The 23,520-nt window shown below is 36.3% G+C and overlaps 2 protein-coding genes across 2 annotated transcripts; both read right to left on the reverse strand.

Annotated features, from left to right (window-relative positions):
* Window positions 1-627: 627 nt before the first annotated feature.
* LOC131032605 (L-type lectin-domain containing receptor kinase SIT2) lies at window positions 628-3,100 on the reverse strand. The gene is made up of 2 exons (XM_057963621.1): window positions 3,006-3,100; window positions 628-2,850 (listed from the first exon to the last, which is right to left on the reverse strand). Exons 1-2 carry the CDS (start codon window positions 3,047-3,049, stop codon window positions 843-845), a joined length of 2,052 nt encoding a protein of 683 aa, XP_057819604.1. The 5' UTR covers window positions 3,050-3,100; the 3' UTR covers window positions 628-842.
* A 2,796-nt stretch (window positions 3,101-5,896) lies between these two features.
* On the reverse strand, window positions 5,897-19,699 carry LOC131032616 (L-type lectin-domain containing receptor kinase SIT2-like). The gene is made up of 2 exons (XM_057963633.1): window positions 19,595-19,699; window positions 5,897-6,376 (listed from the first exon to the last, which is right to left on the reverse strand). Exons 1-2 carry the CDS (start codon window positions 19,697-19,699, stop codon window positions 5,897-5,899), a joined length of 585 nt encoding a protein of 194 aa, XP_057819616.1.
* Window positions 19,700-23,520: the final 3,821 nt, after the last annotated feature.

The following is a 23,520-nucleotide window of genomic DNA, read 5'->3' on the forward strand; positions in this document are numbered from 1 at the left end:
TACTCTTATTCATTAATAATAGCATTCTAAAAAGAAGTACTGACTTCTATAATAGTAATATTCAACTATTTTCTTAAGATGTTTGTAATAACCCAGTTATTGGCATTATAAGGCTCCCATTGAAGTTCAATAAATGTAGGGTAGAGAAAGATCTAAAGTAGGGTGAACATTTTTTAACATGAAAGTTGTGTTGAATGACAAAAAATATCTCATGTAGACTAAGGATATATATATATAGTAGGACCAAACATTCATGAGGATTCATTTCTATAGAAGATAAATTTGGTTTATATTCATTCTTCAAACTCATTTGAATCTCAATCTCATTTATATTATATTTATATAGATCTTAATTTTAGTAAATAACATATTCAATAAACATACTATCATCTTCATAAAATTATACTAACATTTAAATATTTACACAAAGATATTTGTTTTAGAAAAATAAATAACTCGACGCCACCGAGAAATGTACACTTTACATCCTGCTCAAATAGACTTGCTAGTCTCTTGCAAAGTCAATGATATAACCGAACGTGACCCATAGATATTTTGATTTCCTATTTTTTTCAACATACATTTTATCTTCGATTACAATAAGAAATTATTATATCATTTATAAAACTACGACTTACCTGCCATTAAAAGATACATATTTTAGCAGTAATTACACATTGTATCCAAATACAATTCAAACACCCATATCCATAAGTCTAAAACCCAAGGTCAGTCCCTAAAAAGAGGTCTATACAGACACTAACGAAGAAGGTTATTGCAGAAACAGAACACCATACACATTGATACCATCAGAAAACGAGCTTGACCTAATTGCGCAGACTCTATCGTGCGTCCAAAGACTTGGAAATGGAAGCGTCACTGCTGTGACTGTAATCCGGAACAGACTTCGACGCACTGCTCGGTGAGCTCAACTCCAAAACATAAGGGGCATCAAAACCTGGAATTGGAGCTTCTTCTTCAAGTATTTGCAGAACTCGTCTCATTCCAAGCCTACCTTCTGGCTGACGATTAGAACAGAGCAGTCCCAGTTTGAGCACTTTCTCCATCTCAGCTTCAACATATTGCCCACCAAGATTCGGGTCTGCTGCATCCATCAGACTGTCTGTGCAGTTTAACTCTCTCACCCACTCCACCATGATCGTCTTAGCAGGTTGGAGAGAGGAATCGATAGGTCTCCTTCCGCAAGCAACTTCTAACATAAAAATACCAAAGCTGAACATATCCGTAGCGGGGCTGGCCTTTCCTGTGTGTACCAGCTCCGGTGCGATGTACCCGAGCGTTCCAACCACACGAGTAGTGTGTGAGTTTTTGTTGTGCTCGTACAGACGGGCAAGTCCAAAATCCCCTAACTTCCCATTAAGATCCGAATCTAGCAAAACATTGCTGGACTTAATGTCTCTGTGTACTATGCATTGCTCCAACTCTTCGTGAAGATACAACAAACCTGCAGCCACATCTCTGAGGACTCTGTACCTGTGACTCCATTCAAGTACCTTCTTTGGCTTTCCAAATAACATCTTATCCAGGCTCCCATTCGGCATGTAGTCATAAACTATGAATAACTGGTTTTCCCGCCTACAGAAGCCTCTGATCTGCACAAGATTTCGATGTTGAAGGCGACCAAGACTAGAGATTTCCGCTACGAATTCTTTCACCCCATCATCGGTTTGTCTATGGATACATTTCACCGCTACTTGGAGTCCGTTTGTGGGAAGGACTCCTCTGTATACCCGACCGAAGCCTCCGGATCCCAAAAGCCATTCCTCTCGGAAGCCCTTGGTTGCAATATGTAGGTCTTTGTACTTAAACCTGTGAGGCCAATACTCTGTCTCCCATTCTTCGATAAGATCTGTGTACTGGTTTCTTTTCAACCACACAAGTGATGCTGCGACCACCAGGACGATGAGGACGATGCAAGCTGTACTGATACCAGCTATCAGTTTGGAGTTTGAGCTCTTGGATTTTCTGTGTATAAATGATGGAAGATTAGATGTATTCAGGGACAGAGCGGTTCCGTTTTTAGTAAAGCTCCAGGCCAGGATGTAATTCTCTTCATAAATGCTTGCCGTAGCTGCTGAGAAACCAACGTACATTTCTTCTTCTACAATGTTGAATAGGGACATATTTTTCACATATAAGAGTGGTTTTTGTGGGCGATCTAGACCAGCCTCCGCAATGGTGACTTTGAGCTCCTTGTGAAGATTATCATAATCAATCCAAGCTTGAATATTCTGTCCGCTTTTGAGATCCAATTCCTGGAATTTGCTGCTGTTTATCCAGTAACCTGCAGGCGTAGAGTTAGCAGACCAAAGGTCGTTGAGATCAACACCAACGTGATTGTTGTTGATGTCGTGAAATTCCAAGTTCCTTAACGTGTCGAACTCGACCGCAAACAGATGATTAGAGGCCTGTCCCATAACTGATAAATTTCTTATCAAGCCAAGGTACGGACTTGGGAAAAATCCCTCAAGAGATTTGTGGGGCGTCATCATAAACGCCAGTCCAAACCCAGGTTGTGAAGGCGAAGAAGGAATAATGCTAAACACAAAAGTTGTGCTGAAAGAGAAAGTAGAATTCATTGAGCCGCGATCTTTCATACGCACAGGGTGTCTATAGAAAGCTCGGCCCATACCGAATTGCAATCGACTATTAAGGGAGATGGCCTTGGACTGCACTGTAGCATTCCCATACAATTCGAGGGTCGACACATTGAATTGGTTGAAGATAAAATTTGTGTGGGCTTGGGCATCAAGCGAGGTGGGGAGGAGGAAAAGTAGAAGAACCACGCTCAAGCCTGTCACTGTCGAGATCCAGATCGACTTCGATATCCTGTTAGAACATAATGACCGACAATACATCAAAATCCGAAAGAAAAACTCAAAGCAGATGACCAACAGGTCGAAATAATTTTTTCCGTAGGAGACAAAATTGAAATTGAAATACAGCTGAGAATGGGAAAATAGATTTGAGTAAACCCAGCTTACAAAATGGTGCAGATTTTCCTTTTAGTGTATAGCAAAGTTTCCATTGCTTCTCCGTGTTTTCCCTTCTCACGCCTCTTGCATAATATATGAAAGCTCGGTGGTTTTTCGAATATGAAGGTACTGCACAAAGCGGAACAAAAATAAAGCAAAAGCGAAAGATTCATGGATAGTGAAAGTGTTCACGCGTTCCAAGTAAAAGATGAAAAAGGTTTCAACAGAACAGATTTTGACATAAAGTTGAGTCCCTACTCCCCCTAGTTACTAATTATTGTTTATATTATTAAATTAATGAAATTTAAATAGTTAAATGAAAAGTCAAGCCAAGTAAATGATTTTAACTAACTCATTGGAAATAGAAAAGAAATTAAATATTTAAATACTTTTTGAATTTAAATTTCGTATGTTTAATTTTTCAAACGTTCTTTTTCATCCATAGATTTTTAAATAAATTTTAGTAAATGCAAAATATTTTAGATACATATATTTAGATAATATTAGCAAATAAATTTCTATGTGGGAAGGATAAGCATGATTCTAAGAATGACAATAGTGGTTAGACTCTAAATTAACATATTCTAGAAGTCAAGATGAATAGTCTTTTCCACCCAAACTATCCTTAATTAGATGTGGAATGCTTTTCAATCACATGAAGTTGATAATGTAAGTGAGCAACATTTATTGCTATAATAGGAAGTAGATGAGTTTAACGTGTCGGGAGGAGGAGATTTTAATAGTTATATAAAAGGTCAAGTGAAGTAAATGATATTAACTAGTCAAATTGAAAATGAATTGTTTGGAAATAGAAAGTAAACTAGATATTTTTTGGGGGATAAATAAATATTTATAGACATTAAGTTTCCACAATCCAATATGGATCCATTTCGAAGGATGATGAATGCAGATCTGGGTTGGCTGTCAGAAAACAATATTGAAAAGGTGGCGAGTTTGGGTGATCGCATTGCAACTATTCTGAGGCTAATGTAGTGGAATAACTATGTTTGGATAATGTTTTTTTGTTGTTTTTATTGTATGGGCCATATCCTTTTTGAGGGTCTAGTGCATATGTAATACTGCTTATAATCAATATTGGGCACCATCCCCACAACAGAAAGCACTTAATTAAAAAAAAAAAAAAGTTTCCACAATTAGATATTAGTTAGCTATTTCTAGAAATAGATGATTAATATAAATAAATACTTTTTAAAATCTAAATTATTTATGTTCTGTTTTTCAAATGTTCTTTTATACCTATAGAATTTGTAATGAAAAGTATTATTTTTAGATCCATATATTGGAAAAAGCTTAGAAAATAAATTCTATTTTTTTTTTATAGGTTATTAAATATTTATTTATTTATTTAAGTTTTATATTATTTTTTAATTTAGATTCATTGTTATGTCATTGAAGTTGTAATAATATATTTGTTTTTTTATTGATAATGTCTACAATGTATTGTCCTTATGATGCTAAGAATTACTGAAAATTCAAAATGTAAAATATTTTTAGAATTGGTCTTCATATCATAGTTGAGCATGTTCAATTGTTATCAATATACTTAACAAAATAAAAATTTTAGGTTTATTTTATCAAATGTTATCAATTTATTGATCCATTGATATATCTTAAGATCGAATTTATCAGACTTCCATAGTCCATGCTATTGATTGTAATATATTTCTAGATTCAATTGTGTAAGCATAAAAAATTCTTACACAACTAAATCCATAAATAGATTGCAATCAATATCTTAAGATGATATTTTTTCTTGTATATGTATACCAATTGAAGTTTCAATGAATTTCAAGATTAAATTCACAATATAAATTATGCGAAGACTTGTGGTTATCAAATACATCAAATGTCTAATCAGTCTTTTATAAAATGTTAGATTTATATCATTGGACTATTTTTTTCTAGATTTTGTCATATCGTAACTGATGTTCCTATTGACTTATATTCAACATTCTTATTCTCTTCAGGAGTGCATTTATATATCTAATTCAATATATAAAAATGTCATTATTTGTCTAACTCACTTTTTTCTTAAAGTTAACGATATACATAATAATTTATTTTCATATTAATTTAGTTTTCCACCTCATATTAGAAAATGATTAGTGTGGTGTACATAATAGTGCTCATGCCATCTAAGCCATTACTACATTTGAAAATTGAAATTTGAATCAATGAATTAATTACATTGGACTAAAGAAAAGTTTGATATTAGCAATGACTATTCCTAATATAAATCACCAAAAAGAAAGATAAATGACATTTTGACAATTATTTATAGTATAAATTTAAGTGAATGATACAAGATTGCTGCTAATTTTTAAAATATTTTTATATGATCATTGGTTAAACTAATAAAAGAATATATTATTACATTAGTAGAAAATGACTATTCAGTTCTATATAATAATATATTTGTGAATAAAGTTGAAATTTCATTGAATAAATTAAATGCATTAGACATATAATTTAAAAAATAGCAAAAAAAAATGTTACTTTTTACACTAATTATTCTTGACATGAATCTAAAAGATAAATGATATTTTCACAATTATTTCAATTAAAAAATTAAATATAGACTCAACTATTACAATTTTTTTGAAATTCTATATACTCGTTGCTCTATTAAACATATAACATTATTAATATTCCTACCTCAAGAATAGCTATAGTACTAACGACTTCTAATCAAACAAATGCTAACGTTAAAAGCTATACTGAAGAGTAATTATGGGCTATAAAAAAATACTTGCATCCGTGAGTATTCCAGACTAACAAGCTGGTTACAGTAGAAGAAGACACACAGAGATCGATCTCATACAGTGTCACCTCCAGAAAGAGAGTTTGATTTGGAAATGGAAGAGATTTCCAAAAACTGCTCAGTGGACTCGCATCCAAATAAAATGGAGAGCCAAGACATGGTTGTGAACTTCTTCTTCAAGTATCTGGAGTACTTGTCTTATGCCAAGCCTGCGTTCTGGGTGAGGATTGGAACAGATCAGACCCAGTTTCAGCACTCTCTCCATCTCACTTTCAACATATTGCCCACCAAGATTTGGGTCGGCTGTATCCATGAGACTGCCTGTGGCATGGAGGGATACATCCACAGGTCTCCTTCCGCATGCAACTTCCAACAATAAAATACCAAAGCTGAACACATCTGTGGCAGGGCTAGCCTTTCCTGTCTCTATGAACTCCGGTGCGATGTACCCCAGTGTTCCAACCACACGAGTAGTGTGTGAGCTTTCGTTATGCTCGTACATACGAGCAAGCCCAAAATCTCCCAGCTTTCCATTCAGCTGTGAGACTCTTCGTGAAGATACAACAAACCTGCAGCGACATCTCTGAGGATTCTGTACCTGTGATTCCAGTCAAGCATCTTCTTTGGGTTTCCAAATATCATCTTGTCCAGACTTCCATTTCGCATGTAGTCATAAACTATGAATAGCTTCTTTTCTCGCCTGCAGAAGCCTCTGATCTGCACCAGATTTCGATGCTAAAGGCGATCGAGACTGGAGATCTCTGCTATGAATTCCTTCACTCCATCATCGGTTTCTCTAAGGATGCATTTCACTGCTACTTGGAGGCCGTTTGTGGGAAGGACTCCTCTGTATACCCGACCGAAGCCTTCGGACCCCAAAAGTTCTTCCTGTTGGAAGCGGCACGGCTTAAACATCACACACTAAGCCTTTGACTGCTTAGGTGGCAGTTGTGGGCCCATTTCCTTCGCCAAGGTCTGCTTCCGTCCGTTCCCGTTTCCGTTAGCGCTCAAATTCAAAAATTTCTCCCACGCAAATGTCAATGGATGCCCGTATATGTTCGATCGCAGCCCGTGGGCAGTTTTTATTTACCACTGCTCTGCTAGCTTATGCTAAAATGGGAGCTTTCTGAACAGGGTTTGGACATCCAAGAAAGTGCAATAGAAGGGGGATTATTTTTATGTATTAGTTGGAAATGATCTGGTAAACATGTATGCAAAAATGTGGAAGCAAAAACAAAGCACATGAACTATTTGATCGGGTGCCTCAAAGAAATGCGGTCTCATTGAATGCTTTTGCAGAATCCGAGATTGTTGCCAACAATTTGAACAGGGCGTAGCTTATTCCTATTGAAGGGAACCGACACCAAAGATTCCTGAGCACCAATGACACAGAAAGAATACTCCGCATCCAGGACCTCCAATGTCTGGTTTTGGTTGCCATCCCGTGGAATGAACCGACTTAGCAGCAACTATGTTGTCATCTGTTACCCCGTATGATTAGAGGATATGCACAAAAATGATTTGTTGAAAAGGATTTAGAAGCTTTCAACAAAATGCGATTGGCGGGCGTAATGCCAAACTCCGCAACGTGTGCCATGATCCTCACAGACTGTGCAAAAATGGGGTTTTTGAACAGGGTATGGAGATCCAGCACACAATAAATGGTAGAGGAATTTTGGAGATGTAGCTGAAACTTCCCTGGCAGACATGTATGCAAAATGTGTAAGCATAGAAAAGGAGCGTGAACTGTTTGATTGAATGCCTCCGAAAATTGTTTGGCAGAAGGATATGTAAAATGTGGAAGCACAGACAAGGGACCTGAACTGTTTGACAGAATGCCTCAAAGGGGAATGTTTTCTTGGAATGCCCTGATTGCAGGATATTAACAAAATGGGTTGGGGATCTACCTCTTCTTAGGTACCAAAACATTCAATAGTAGGCTGTAAAATCTCACAACTTCAAATATTTTACAATTTCCTTATTCAATATTATGAATCTACTTTTAATGTCACGAGTAATTATCAATTGAAGTAAATTCATATCATTCAAATCTTTAGAGAAAAAAAATACTCATATATATAAGGGTAATATTGTCAACAATTACTTGGATGCCTGTCATGCTCTTATTTCAAATATTTTATTGTCTAATGACCTAGCTAAATTCCTTATCACTAAAGAGGGTGTAGATATTAAACAAAGAAAGAGATGTCAATGTTGGCATTACCTGAAATGAATCCTTTGATAACATCCATACTAAAAACTTCTAAAATGACAGCTACAACATCAGTAGTGTGGTAGAATTTTTTTGTTTTTCAATCTAGCTTTGATGATCTCCATGAGGATATTATGTTTGTTAGTTGTGTCTTTTGTTGGTAGGGGAAGAGCACCAATAGATAACATAGTTCCAATAACCGTCACCTTATTATCATGTTGAGCCCCCAATAGCCGTCATAGTGAAAACACCATTAATAAATTTGTTTTGTACCAATAGCCGATCATTTTTTGTAATTAATTGGCCCATTTGTGCACCACTATTGGAACATTTGTGCACCACTATTGGGACATTTGTCAACAAGTACTAGCGATTTTGAGTTGACGGTTACTGGAACATCTTTAGTTAGGTATCAGGCGACACTTTGAAGTGCATAATTGATTCCACAATGTGCATCGTTACTATCTAGAAGCCATATCAATGGCTATAAGCAGTTAAGTCGCATACGACGACAACTAAAAAAATAAATCAAAATCCAATGTACCATTTAGGATCCATGGGTGTGCAAAGTTAGCTATGACGGCTACTGGTGCTCTTCCTCTATATCTTTATTTTGTTTACGAGTATGATATTATGTTTTTGAGTTGAGGTATTATAAACATTTAATATTAATCTTGATCTACTAAGATAAAATTGTAATAAAATGTCGATCTACATTAATGTAGTGTGCATGAGAACATTGTTAACTTCACGTAATGTGGTGGCTTTTGGCCATTATGACAAATTTCCATGGAGTGGTATTTTGGTGCATTTTATGTTTTTACATTTGGGTGGCCTATAGTTCAATGACCACCATGATTATCAAGCACCAATATTTGAAGGAAAGGGGATCCTTTGAGAAGAGGTCAACTCATGGATAAAAGATTACTTTAAATCTTCACTTGTAATGATATAGTTGTCTTGAGGTTTTGCTAAGTTTGTCTTGGGTATTTAGATAATAATGTCCCATATATTATAAGGCTTATGTAAGGGAGAATTTCATAGTGATTGATAGTAGCTTTCTCTAATGTAGCTTAGAGTATAGATTATATGCTTTCTATTTCCTACACATTTCAAGGATACAAAGGTGTTGAATTTTACGGAAATGGTGGTAAATGTAGAATAAAATTATTAGTAATGATGTTAAGAACATTTATTCAATTCCTTTAGGATTTATACCTATGGACAGTGAAGAATTGAAGCTAGCACATTGTAAGTTGTTATTTTCATGATTTTTGTGTAGATGTAGGGTTCATGTATTGACAACTTTCATGATGATTTATAATATGTCTCAAGTCTAGAGGTCTCGAGTGACTTCACAATTCTAATCTTTTTGTGTAAGTAAGATCCACAAAGCTTAGCATAAGAAGGATTTATCTCGTGAAGTAGATTCCCACCACTTGATTCCATAGCTAGTAGTGTCTTAAGGGATCTAAAGAAAAACCCTAACATAATATTGATTAAAAAGTTAGTGGATTGCAATATGGTAGAGAATTCAAGATTTTGGCATTATGGAGCATGTTGATTCCTTTTCTATAATGCTATTTATGATATTTTTGGTTATGGTCATGGTGTTTGTAGGGAGTGGCATTTACAATTTATATGTATTTTTTAATTTTTTTGTTTAATATGTTTGTAATGGTGATTTAATGTTCCTTCATGTTTTTGTATAGATGCTTCGTGGTTGACAATTATGGTAATTCATTCTCTATGAATACAATCTTTGTATTATTCACTTCTTATGAAAAGGCACTAGTAAAATCCCCAACTAATAAATCTATAGAAACATAACACTAAAATTCAAGATAAATAATCAATTAGGAGAATTAAGACATAATATTCTATCATGCAATATATGAGCACATTATTGAATTTAAACAATGACTAAACTGAGATTGAGACCTTAAATATACATTCTAAATAGGATATCCTTATCTTCAAACCCATCACTAAATGAAGAAATCAATAAAGGGTTTACGACTAGGTCAAATTCCAAAGGTTTATCACACTTTATGATAGGCTTTTAAAATAATCATACAAAAATTATTCATCATTCATCTCTATTTTAGGTGATGATGGTGGCACCAAGATACTTTGCTACTTTGATATCATTTCTAATTTCCTCTCCAGCTATTTAGACTTTGTCTAGGATATAAACTTCCCATATATAATTGCTTATGGGTACATTCAAGATTTTTTCTAACATCAACTATTTGTAGTCAAGTTGTCATTTCCTATGATGATAAAATGTGTGAGCCTCAACTAGGGGATATATTCCCTCATGAATTACTAAATAATTTCTATTTAAAAAGAATTTAACTTCTTATCTTTTTAGTACTATGTAAATTAGTTTGACTAGGAATTAAATTATACTAGTTTTCACGCATGCCCTACACTCTCATAGTGGCTATCTTGGAGAGTCTTTGCCAACTCCCTGATCTTAGAGGAATTCATGACACTCAAATTATAATTTTGGCATGTCAAACCTTGACTTCCTACTACTTCTCCTTCCTCATTTTCTTCAAGTTGGCATGCTCTCCTAGATCAGTGGGTACTCTTTAGCATGAATGGATACCTCCTCTATCAAAGAAAAAGGTCATGGTTTAATTTTTTTTATAGAAGTAGGTTTGGTCAACCAAATAATTAATTGGAAACTCTTCTAGGCAACTAAAATTATTTCAAAATTATAATTTTCTAGTTTCACCATAAATTGACCTAATTGCCCCACCATTAGAGATAACTATGGGAGATTATCTAATACATTATAAAACTCATAAATTAATTATAAATGGTATGTGAATATTTTAGTACTATATATTAACCTCAAATGACAAGGAGGGAAGTATATGAAGGGTCACTATGTCACATCTTGATTTTAGTCTCTTTATCTGGATGAATACACTATTAGATTTAACACCTAGGAATGGAACACTCACATCGACAAATAAAAGGGACTAGTTTAATTATAATAGTAAAGAGATTGGATATTATTTTTATATTTCCCAAATTGATTGCGCATAATGATTTTATAAAATTTGAAATAATTATATGCTTGATTTTAGATCACCTCCTTTGACTTTACAAGTCGTGGAAGATCTTCTAAAGCCCAAATGCACCTTCAACTTTTAAAAACTATGTATTTTTATGATATCTTGTCGAACATTGACCAATACATATGTTCTACTAAAAAGATCATAATCCTAAAAAATCCAAGAGCTCAAACTCTAGACTGATAGCTGGTATTAGCACAGCTTGCGTTGTCTTCCTCCTAGTGGTGGTGGCATCATCACTTGTGCGATTGAAGAAGAAACAGCACAGAGATCGTATCGAAGAATGGGAGGTGGAGTATTGGGCTCACAAGTTTAAGTACAAAGACCAACATATTGCAACCAAGGGCTTCCAATGGCCACCCTTAAACAACACACACTAATCTACTTTGACCGCTTAGGTGGCAAGTGTGGGCCCGTTTTTGTCTACAGCGTCCGTTCCCATTTCCGTTTAAACTGTACTTGCTAAGTGTGATCCGTTTCTATCACCAGCGTCCATTCAAACTGTACTGCTCGTTAATTTCAAACCCAAACTATTCCCGCTCAGATGCCTGGCAAATGGTTTGATCGCATAAATCAAGAAACTGGTTGCTAAAGTAAGGTAGACTAGGTATCCAAGTGATGGCGTTAGATGGCTTCCTAGTGTTATTCTGCTCTCATTTTTTGGACTAAGTTTGCATTTTTGTGCACTGTATTTTTCTGCCGCAGTCAAAATTATAGTCATTAATTTTAATAATGATTACCGATGAAATCCATTGTTTACTTTAAGTTATTTTTTAAACTTGCATTTAATCACTGCAGTAGTAATATAGTTTATAATAAAAACATAATTAGTGTTTCATTTTTATTTATTAGGAATAAATTATATGTATGAGTGTTTTATTTTTCATTGAGGTTTTCTGTTGTCGACATTTGAATACACCTTCAATGTTTCGAAATAGTCATGAGAAAATTGGATATACCATTTATAGTCATCACCGCCGATCTCAATAAAACAATGTGAACAGATTAGAAGACACTTGATACAACACCACTGATCACATATTTTTGGGCCTTGGTTGACATCAATGACAACAATTTTGACAAAAAATAATATTCACAACCTAAGATACAACATAACAAGAATAGCCTAGAGATTTAAACCTTAATTGCATTCATGATCTTTAAACTCCAAAAGGTGATTTCTTTCTAAGTGTTAAACATGGAGCTAATCTATCTTAGTATAAAATAATTTTATTTTTTTCAATATTCCATGAGACATTAGATGTTAGACATGAAATAAGGAACCTAGCTCAAAGTGATAAATGTGGAATAAAACTAAATAAAATTATAAAATTATATTAGTCATACTCTGAATTAGTGCTTTTGAGGATCTTGGGTGATGAATAAAAAATAACATAGACATGTAACTTTGTAAAAAAATTATAATTTGTACATCTTAGGCTTATGTGAAATAAAGTAAAATAAAATAGCATTAATATAAAGCTAGGAACAATAAGGAACTCTATTCACCAAGGAAAGAACTAAAATCAAACTCAACATCAACCAAGAAACATAGAACTAGAATGAAGAAACTATTAACCATTAAAATTTAAAAGAAAGACTAAAAAAATTCATATTGTTGGATGTTGCTAAGACGTTTTATTGAATAGTGTGTTGTCATTGATGTCAACATATTCTTCTGTGCATTCCAGTGTTGCAGTCTGATTGAATGAGTTGGTTTAGCCTGTATATTGCAGATGAGCTAATGTGGATTAAAGGGTTTCTGGTATATTGTCTGTAGATGGTTCATTCGCATTTGCAAAGGTCCACATGATGTTTTGATCGAGTTATGAGGTTCGATATTGAGGATGTAATTAAGCTGTTCGTGTTATTTGGTATTCTAGTTTGTGCTATGTATTGCTATATCTTTAGTTGCGGATGTGTGAGATGTATTCTGGATGTTGATGTGTGTCCTCAGTTTGATTGGTTCATGTTTTGGAAATCCACAAGCAAATCTTTTAGGTTGACATTCGGTTATGTTGGTGTTCTTGAGCTCCAGTAGAGAGATGATGACGATTTTAGTAATCCGATTTTTTGCGGTTGTTGTGGTGCAATTCAAGTTGCTTGTGAATATCTATAGATCGTGTTCTATGCATATTGGTGGTCCGCATTGATTATTGTGTCTATTATTGAATATTTTCTTCGTCTGGTGATGTTCTTCATGTCATGCGACATTCATGATGTGGTAGTGCATTGTGGATGATTGAGGAGTAATTCTTGGAAGTGTTTCATACTTGTGGCGATTGTTTAGGTCCAAACTATGTCTTAGATGACATTGTTTTGGAAAACATGCATTGTTGTAGCATGTCTAGTTATATTTTTGTAATATGTAGCATGTGTTGAGCCGACTTATATTTCATGGGTTGATGACTTGTATAAATGAATGTAATAATCATTGAGAGGAATCGATGCTATGTGCAAATATAGTATGAATCATTCAGTAGCAGGGAAGTTGTGCGAAGTTGTGTGAAGAAGTGTGTTGTAGAGAAGATTTGATATTGAGCTTAACCAGAACTGTACCCAAGCATATGGAGATGCTATTTTCATAGTTCATGTAATCTGGATTGTTGTCTAAATGTATATAATGGTTGTCAAAATGGTCCTACTACTCTAGATGAGATAAAGGAAGCAGAATACAATATTAGACCTAAGGAAGCATTGTTGAGTCCCTTGTCATATTTTGAGATGACTAATGCAATGGACTTATCTAAACTCCTCATTAGATCTGGATAAAATTGGAGACCTTGCGTGAAGGTGATAGTCATGTGAAGATTTGTAAGTTGTAGAGCTTGAAGGGTAAATATGAGAACTTGAAGATGAGTGAAGATGAGAACATTACTTCTTTTATGCATAAAGTGAATGAGCTTGTGTGTGAAATTATATGTGTTGGTGGAGTATTAGAAGAATCCGAGATTGTTGCTAAAGTGTTGATATCCTTGCCTCTTGCTTACTGTAGGATTTTGCCAAGATCAAGGGCACAATGAAAAACATAAAAGAGACAATAGAATGACAAGAACAAACTGTATTCTCATCAATATGCAAATGATCAACTGGATTAACCAATACAATGAATATAGGCTTGCTTATATAGGCAAGGCCATATGGATGTATGAGCACACAAATATGACATGTGGCTCAATGAGAAACAAGGGTAGGTAAGAAATACTAGGGGTAGGTAGGAGAAATAATATAATATTCCACAAGAGGTGGATGACCCACCGAATGTGAAGTGTAACAACAAAATAAGACCACACAAGGTGGAATTTCTCCTACAAGCTCTATCCCTGTGTGCACACTTCCCTAAGTGTCTCAAATCCAAACTATGAAAAGATGCATTATCCTAAGTTAACTTAAGTAAAGTGTAAGAATATCCATAATGAATATTTATTTACACCAACACCCCTCCTTAAGTGCAACTTAGGGGAATGAAGACTCAAGTCAACAATGCAAGATGGGTCTTGGCTATGAGGCCATGATAGGTACCCATGTACAATATGCAAATGCAAGACTATGCAATGCAATCTCTCACAAAGGGAGAAAGGGAGAAAACCCAGTGGGAAAAAAACTCCCCCCCAAAAGAGAGATGAATCTACAAAAGACTCTCAAAGAAGAAGGACAAAACCTCAAAGAGGAAAAAGTCCCCCCCATAAGAGAGGAAGGAGAAGTCAGCTGACCCCCCCTAATGACACATCCTGCACCCCCAAGAGAGCTCGCAACTGCTGGAACTTACTCTCAGTGAAAGGTTTGGTGAATATGTCAGCAACCTGCTCTGCTGTAGGACAATACTGCAAATCAATGACCTGCTCCTAGATGAGCTCTCAGATATAGTGCATATGAATCTCGATGTGTTTGGTCTGCTGGTGCTGGACCGGGATCTTTGAGATTGCAATAGCACTTTGATTGTCACAATGTAGAACTGTCGGCCATGGAGTGGTGAAACCAAACTCTGTGAGGATCTGCTGGAGCCAAATGGTCTCAGTCGCTGCGTTAATAGTGCCTCGATACTCAACCTCAGTCGAAGAGAGAGCAATAGCATGTTGCTTCTTGCTCTGCCAACAAATGGGGCCCAAACCAAGGTGAAAATTGTAACTAGAAGTAGACTTACAATCATCAAGATTGCCAGCCCAATTGGAGTCTGTGTAACCAGCCAAGCAAAGTCCTGTGCCTGCTGCATAGTGAATCCCATAGTGATGTGTACCCTGAATGTAATGAAGGATGCGTTTGGCATCTTTCCAATGAAGCTCATGTGGTTCCTACATGAAGCAGGAAACCATGCCAACTGCAAATGAAATATTAGGGCGTGTATGAGTCAAGTAGATGAGACTACCCACAAGCTGATGATACAAAGTGGCATCAACTAGTGGAGAAGAACACTGAGCCTCAAGCTTGACTCCTGAAAGAAAGGGAGTCGGGGCAGGCTTACAATTAGCCATATGAAAGTGTGCAAGTAGATCGAGAGCATACTTGGGCTGCGATAGTGTAATCCCAGAAGGTGACTGTGAAATCTCTATCCCGAGAAAGTAGTGCAAAAGACCCAAGTCAGTCATAGCAAATCTGTCATGCAAAGTAGATTTGACCCTGCTAATGATGGATGAAGTACTCCCTGTAATGATCAAGTCATCAACATAGAGCACAAGTATCAAGTGAGAGTCATCCTGTCACAAAATGTAGACATTCGGATCGGAATGACACCTGGTGAACCCTGCGGAGAGAAGAAAGGAATCCATCTTGGCTTACCAAGCCCTAGGGGCTTGCTTAAGGCCATAGAGAGATTTCCTTAGTTTGCAAACCAAGGAAGTATCCTGGATGAAACCCTGTGGCTGCTCCATATAAATCTCCTCATCAAGATCACCATGAAGAAAAACACTCTTCACATTAATCTGATGTACAACCCAACCATGAGCTGTAACAATTGCAAGTGTCAAATGAATGGAGTTCATCTTGGCTATGGGTGCAAAGGTCTCAGTACAATCAACACCTGCAACCTGCGAGAAAACCTTTCGCAACAAGACGAGCCTTATACTTATCCACACTACCATCCACTGCAAACTTGGTTTGATAGATCCACTTACATCGAACCATCTTTCTCCCCTTAGGGAGATGGACTAGATCCCATGTGTTGTTCCTCATCAAGGAACTATACTCTTCCTCCATAGCTTGGTCCCACTCAGGAACCCCTGATGCTTCCCTAAATGTCTATGGATCGGAAGCGATAGCAATGAATGCATGTGGAAGATCCTGATGTTGTGATCGAGTTCTCCGTGTATATGAAGGATCCCCAACAAGAGAACCCACAGACTCAAGTGTCTGTCGAGCCCAACAAGGTCTAGTTGGAGGTGGAGAATGAGGCTCCTCAACTTCACGTTGACCCTGCGGAGGTGTAACCCTACAAGTCAAAGTTGAAGGAGTCTCATCATCTGAATCACTAACATCACTATCCACAATGGAGGAAGGTGGAGGAGGTAGAGAGGCTAAGCTAGGAGAGCTTTCCTCAAAGTGAACACTCCTCTCAATGAATACCTCATGTGTCTCTGGATCCATCAATCTGTATGCCTTAACACCCTCAGGATATCCAACAAATATGCAAGGTCAACTATGAGGTTCCAATGCCTTGTGTTTCTGTGGAGGTATGCAAGCCCATGCTGGACACCCAAAGACTTTGAAATGCCTCACAATCGATTTCCTACCAGCCCAAGCCTCAAAAGGAGTAATACCTTGCAAAGCTTTGTGAGGAACCCAATTCTAGATGTGTGTGGCACAACTGATAACCTCTGCCCAAAAGGTGGGATCAAGAGAACGTGCATGTATCATACAGCTAGCCATTTCTTTGAGAGTTCTATTCTTGTGTTCTGCAACCCCGTTCTGCTGTGGAGTGTATGCGACGAAATGCTGAAGATCAATCCCCTCAAATGTACAAAAATCCTCAAGTCTCTTGTTCACATATTCCCTTCCATTATCTATGCGAAGAATCTTGACAACTTTCCCTGATTGCTTCTCCACATGAGTCTTGAAGTCCTGAAATCTGTCAAATACTTCACTCTTATGAATGAGAAAGTAGACCCAAGTGAAGCAGGAGTAGTCATCAATGAACGTGAGAACATAGCGGGCCTTACTAAATGAAGGTACTAGAAATGGACCTGCTACATCGCTGTTAACAAGTTGAAGAGCTTCCAAAGCTCTCCAAGTTTTCCCTTTATCAAACTTCTCTTCGGGATGCTTGCCCATGGAACAACCTAAACATACACCCTCTGAAAAATTGATTCGAGGTGGACCTGTGACCATGTCTTTAGTGCTGAGCTACTGAAGATAGCGATAGTTTAGGTGACCAAACCACTCATGCCATAGCTTACTTTCTGAATTTGAATGAGTAAGCAAGGCCCTAGAAGGTGAACTTGGCACAAAGAGGGAGAATGAATAAAGTCTTGAGTTGTCATCGACTTGTCCCATTGCTACCAAGGAATCATCATCAAGTTCCTTTACCACAACTGAATCTAGTGTAAACTCAACCTTTTTCCCATTCCCATAGTGAGTGATTTGGTAGATGGAGAGAAGATTGGTAGACAAGTTAGGAACATAGACAATATTCTCAAATGTTCCATCATCCATGTCAACTGAACCTTTCCCTTCAACCTCTACTTGTGTGTCATCACCTATGTAAATGTGAGGTACCTTAGATGGCTCCAATGAAGAAAACTGCTCCTTTGTATAACCCATGTGATATGAGGCACCCGAGTCAAGTATCCATTGCTGTGAAGAACCTGTTGTAGCCACAAATGCTTGCCCTTTTCCCTTAGACTGTGAGGAAGAGGAAGGAGATGAATCCTTCTTTGTGTAGGCGGATGGCAAGTTGATGTTGTTTTTCTTAAGAAGATTGGTTAACTCATCAACTTGCTTTGCGTGGCACCGATGCTCATCATGACCATACTTCTTGCAATATGCACAAGTTGGTTTATCCTTCTTAGGTGGTGTCCCCTTCTTGGAAGAGGATGAAAAATCGCCTTGTGATGGAGAGGATAATTGCCCTTTTTCTTGGTGTGGCTTAGACTTAGAGTGCTTCTTCTTCTTGTTGGAATCTTTGCCTTGACTTCCTTGATTCTCTTGATTAGCCACCAAACCCTTGGACTTTGAAGACTTGAGAAACCCCATGTTCAACAACTTAGATTGTTCCAATATTAACATTTCTGTGAAAGCATCAAATGAAGGCATAACATAAGAACTCTCCACTGTCAAACGATGAGTTTGGAAGCTAGACACAAATGCTGCATATTCTGGTGCAAGCTTATCCAACAAGTTGAATATCAACTGAGCATCCTTTTTGTCAATTCCACAATCCTTAAACTTTGCTCTTAGCTCATTTGCTTTGGTGACATAATCTTGGATTGTATCAAAACTCTTGGGATCCAAGTTGGTGAGCTCATTGTCAATCTGATAGCCTCTGATTTCATCAACTTGACTATACAATTTCTGAAACATATCCCAAGCCTCTTTGATTGTTTTACACTTCTCAATGTGAAAAATGAGGTCATCTGATACATACTTGTGCAAGGTTCCAAGAGCCATGCAATTCTTTGTGAGCCATTCTAATTGAGCATTTGGATCAGCCTTAGGATTAGGTGGTGCTATTATGGTTCCATCTATGTAATGTGTGAGACCCTTTTCCATTAATTTACTCCATACTTTAATTTTCCATGATGCATAATTATGTGGAGTTAAAGGTGGAAATTTATTAAGACTCATTGCAACAAAAAATGGAAAGAGCACAAAGAGAGGCACAATCACATAAGACACCCCCCCAAATTCACTCAATCAAAGAACCCCCCCCAAAAGTGATGATTTGGCACTTTATAATTAGTGCGTATACAATGGGCCACTTGCAAAAATGGCAAAGTGGACTTCTAATTACAATTTTACAACTGCCTCAATAAGGCCAAAAGAGACTAAAACTAATAATGCAAGAGATCTAACTAAGATCCAAGCAATTTACAAGTACCTAATAGGCCAAATAAAACCAATATCTGAAAGTACAATTTCTACTCAAAATCTTTGAAATCTGATCATAGATTATGAAAGTAGACAAAAAAATATGCACTTTCAAAAAAATGGCACCTGAAAAGGAGGTTGTATGAGCTCAAATGAGGCCTTTGAAGTTGCAAAATTGAGGATTGGACAGGTACAGCTGAAAGAATCTAAAAATTCCAAAAAACCTATGCACCAAAATCAAAAAATAACCACACCACTGCAAAGATCATGAAATTTTAGCCCATTTCAAACAAAATTGCACCCAAAAAGGAGCAAAAATGAGCAAGATATGGCCTTTCAAAGTTGGATTGCAAAACTAAAAAGCCCAATGGAGAGGGGTCAAAATTTTTTTAAAAAATGCTGATGTGGCGCTGACATCAGTAATTCACTATGTTAAATTTGATGGCCGTATGACCATCGCAAAAACTTCGCCTCCCTACTAACTGGGCGTCCGTACTGTACGGACTACTGACTGAGCAGATGACTGTGCAATATGGTTGACAGGGCATACGGATCTGACATGGCACTGTGTGGCGGGTGATGTGGCATATGGACCTAACATGGCACTGTGTGGCAGGGTCCTGGTAGCCGATTGGGCTCCGCGTGGTGGGGTCTTTGGCCGGAGAGGAGGAGCGATCGCTGGAGAGGAGGAAGTGGTCGTCGGAGAGGAGGAAGTGGCTGGAGCTGAGGACGCTGGAAGTGGCGGCGGCAGAGACCGGCAGGAGGTGGTTGGCGGGAAACTGCTCGGCAGCAGCAACGGGACTCAGTGGCGGCATGAGCGACGTGGACCTGCAGCTGCGCGGGTACGACCTGCAACACACAGACTGCGGGTACGGGGGGGTCTGCGGACCCCCAAACATAGTGCCAAAAAACTTTTTATTTTTTTTGTTTTTTTTTATTTTTTTATTTTTTTATTTTTTTTTCAGAAAATATGAATTTTCTTTTTTTCCAAAAAATAATTAAATTTTTTTGAAATCCATACGATAATAGCCAAATGGGGAAAAAAAAAATTTCACCAAAATAGGTCGACTTTATAGTCAAAATTTATGGAAATGGCCTCCCGGATTCAACAGTGATGTCCAAATCATTGTACGATGCCCCCAAAAAATGAAGATCCCCAAATCCAAAAATAGAAGCCTTCCACGATGTCTCCAAAAACCAATCAATGAAGTCCCAATAGCTCTGATACCATGTCGGATTTTACCAAGATCAAGGGCACAATGAAAAGCATAAAAGAGACAAAAGAATGACAAGAACAAACTGTATTCTCATCAATATGCAAAATGATCAATTGGATTAACCAATACAATGAATATAGGCCTGCTTATATATGCAAGGCCATATGGATGTATGAGCACACAAATATGACATGTGGCTCAATGAGAAACAAGGGTAGGTAAGAAATACTAGGGGTAGGTAGGAGAAATAATATAATATTCCACAAGAGGTGGATGACCCACCGAATGTGAAGTGTAACAACAAAATAAGACCACACAAGGTGGAATTTCTCCTACAAGCTCTATCCCTATGTGCACACTTCCCTAAGTGTCTCAAATCCAAACTACGAAGAGATGCATTATCCTAAGTTAACTTAAGTAAAGTGTAAGAATATCCATAATGAATATTTATTTACACCAACACTTACAAACATAAGGTTGCAGCTATTGACGAGATCCATACTGTGACAAAGGTGACAATAGACATGTTGATTGGTAAACTTGTTGCTTTTGAGCTAAGTGAGTTTGGATCCTATCTTCCTAAGACGGGATCTAGATTGAAAGCTACTATTTCTGAGAAGCAGAGATATGATCTAGAAAATATTTCTACAAGAGTATCCAAATATGAGAAAGAGACCTTGAGGAGCTTGAAGCACTTATTTCTAGGAGATTGTCTAAAGGTGCTGGTAAGTATGAAGAAAAGTTACTTGTTAAATGTTTCTCATGTAATAAGATGGGACCTTTTTCATCAAGGTGTTAAAAAAGAGATAGAAATCTTAAGAAGCCATTCAAACCATATAAGTCTAGGGTGAACTCACAATACTGGTTCCCACTTTTTGACCAACTTTGACACTTAGATGAACATTTTGCAAAAAACCTTCACTTTCCGACACCTATAACTTTTAAATCGTTAAGAATTTGAAGATGATGTAAACTAGTGATTTGTAACATCCTTTTTGTAGATTCTAAATATATTTTTTTCAAATTTTTTTGAATAAAATTTTATTGATTTTTCCATCTCCCTCAAAAGTAGTTTTTTACAGGAAACAACATTTTTTAAGAGTGATGTGCATCCCGAAACATATAAATTTTTTTCTATAAATGATAAAAACTTATCTCTTTTAAATTTTAGTTTGTAACATCAATACCCAGGGCATGCAGTTGGTTTGATAGTGATATGTTGAATATTTTTTATTTTATTAAGTTTTGAAGTCTGACTAATTATAATTTAGATATAGGTGTACGTTTGAACACATAACTTGCTCTATATATATCGAAATTAAGTTTTATTTTTTTTGTTAGAAAGAAGACATCATTACCTAGGGCATAGATATTTTTCAGAATTTTTTTGAATTAGTTTGGTATTTTTCATAATGCATTGAACAAAGAAGTTCATGTTCGGTGAAAAACCTACATTCATAAAAAATAAAATAAAAATATATTAATAAACTTAAATATATTAAAAACTATACTATTTGGAAAGCTTATAATAAGGACTAAATCCTTAAGAAAACAAAACTTCTAAATGAATTCGTTTGACCCCTCAAAAGCTAATGGAAAATTGGTTTTTTATCAGCATTTGATAGATGCAAAGTAGACTCCATTGCAAGTATGATTTAGAAGTAGAGAGGTTCTATCCAAGAAATTTTGATCTAAGAGCCTTTGATCTAACTCTCTTCAATTAAATACTTCAAATGGGACCTCTTAAAGCTTAAATAATTATATTTTCCAAAAAATGTATGATTTCAGCAAAAATCAGGATGTACCAAAAAGTGGGAACCAGCTTTGTGAGTTCACCCTCTAAATATCAAAAGAAGTGTTAAAATATTGTTGATGAAGGTGTGACAAATGATGAGTTGGATAAGGTAAATTCAGGAGATGAATTTGTGCTCATTGCTATCAAGGAAGATGATCCTGTAACTATAGATTCTACAAGCTACATTAATGAGGAGAAAGTTCTGGCTGCTAAAGTTGAGGAGAAAGATGAATGGGTAATTGACAGTGGTTGCTCTCATCATATGACAAGTGATAAGAGTAAATTTTTTAATTTGGAAAAGTATGATGGTGGTGTAGTAAGATTTGGTGATAACAAAGCTTGTGTAATCCGTGGTAGAGGTTATATTTTTCTTGATGGTAAGCACAATACTGATGATATGATGTATGTTGAAGGACTAAAGCATAATATTTTGAGTGTTGGTTAGATGGTTGATAAGGGATATAACTTGCAATTAAAGAATGACAAATGTGAGATCTTGAGTAGCTCTAGAACTGAAATTGCATCAGGTACAAAGACTAAAGTTAAAATATTTCACCTAAATATTGGTGGTAAAAGTTGTTTGATTGCTCAGGTTGATGAAAATTGGTTATGGCATATAAGAATGTGTCATGTAAATTTTGATGGCATGGTTAAGATAGGTTCTACTCAAACAATGAGAGATCTACCAAATTTAATAAAACCTTCTAATCCAGTATGTAAGGAATGTCAATTAGGGAAGTAGACAAGAGTTACTTAAAAGAGAAAACAATATAATTCTAATGGATTGTTGGATCTTGTACATACCGATCTATGTGGTCCTTCTATAGTGAGAAGCTTGCAACGTGACAAGTATTACATGTTGTTGATTGATGATTATTCAAGAATGATGTGAGTTACCTTGTTAAGGGAGAAGTATGAAGCATTGGAGAAGTTCAAAATTTTCAAAGCTAGGGTTGAAACCAAGTCTGGATTGAAGTTGAAGTGTCTGAGATATGATAGAGGTAGATAATTCACTTCCGACGAGTTTAATGCATATTGTGAAGAGAATGGAGTTAAGAGACAATTATCTGTAGCATGGTGTTGTGGAGAGAAAGACTAGAACAATTCAAAAGGTTCTAGAACTGTGATGATTGAAGGGAATGTTCTGCATGTGTATTCGAGAGAAGCTGTGAGTATTGCACTATATACTCTTAACCGAGTAAATATCAAAGGTGATACGGGTAAGACTCCTTATGAGTTATGGTTTGGTCATGCTCCTACTATTAGATATTTTAGAATTTTTGACCTAGTAAATGTTATATCGAAAGAGATGAAGATCTTGGATAGTTTGATGCTAGATGTGATGAAGGAATTTTTCTTGGTTATTTTATTATAAGTAAGGTCTATCGGTGTTATAATAAAAGATTGCGA

The sequence above is a fragment of the Cryptomeria japonica genome, chromosome 7 (genome assembly GCF_030272615.1).
Source record: "Cryptomeria japonica chromosome 7, Sugi_1.0, whole genome shotgun sequence".
Classification (NCBI taxonomy): domain Eukaryota; kingdom Viridiplantae; phylum Streptophyta; class Pinopsida; order Cupressales; family Cupressaceae; genus Cryptomeria; species Cryptomeria japonica.

Excerpts from the sequence above, each read along its gene's own strand:
- LOC131032605 (XM_057963621.1), bottom strand. The coding sequence starts at position 3,049 with ATGGAAACTTTGCTATACACTAAAAGGAAAATCTGCACCATTTT. Across the intron at positions 2,851-3,005 it reads AGGAAAATCTGCACCATTTT|GATATCGAAGTCGATCTGGA; the intron begins GTAAGCTGGGTT and ends ATGTTCTAACAG.
- LOC131032616 (XM_057963633.1), bottom strand. The coding sequence starts at position 19,699 with ATGTTAGGTCCATATGCCACATCACCCGCCACACAGTGCCATGTCAGA. Across the intron at positions 6,377-19,594 it reads CTCAGTCAGTAGTCCGTACA|GTACAGAATCCTCAGAGATG; the intron begins GTACGGACGCCC and ends CTGGAATCACAG.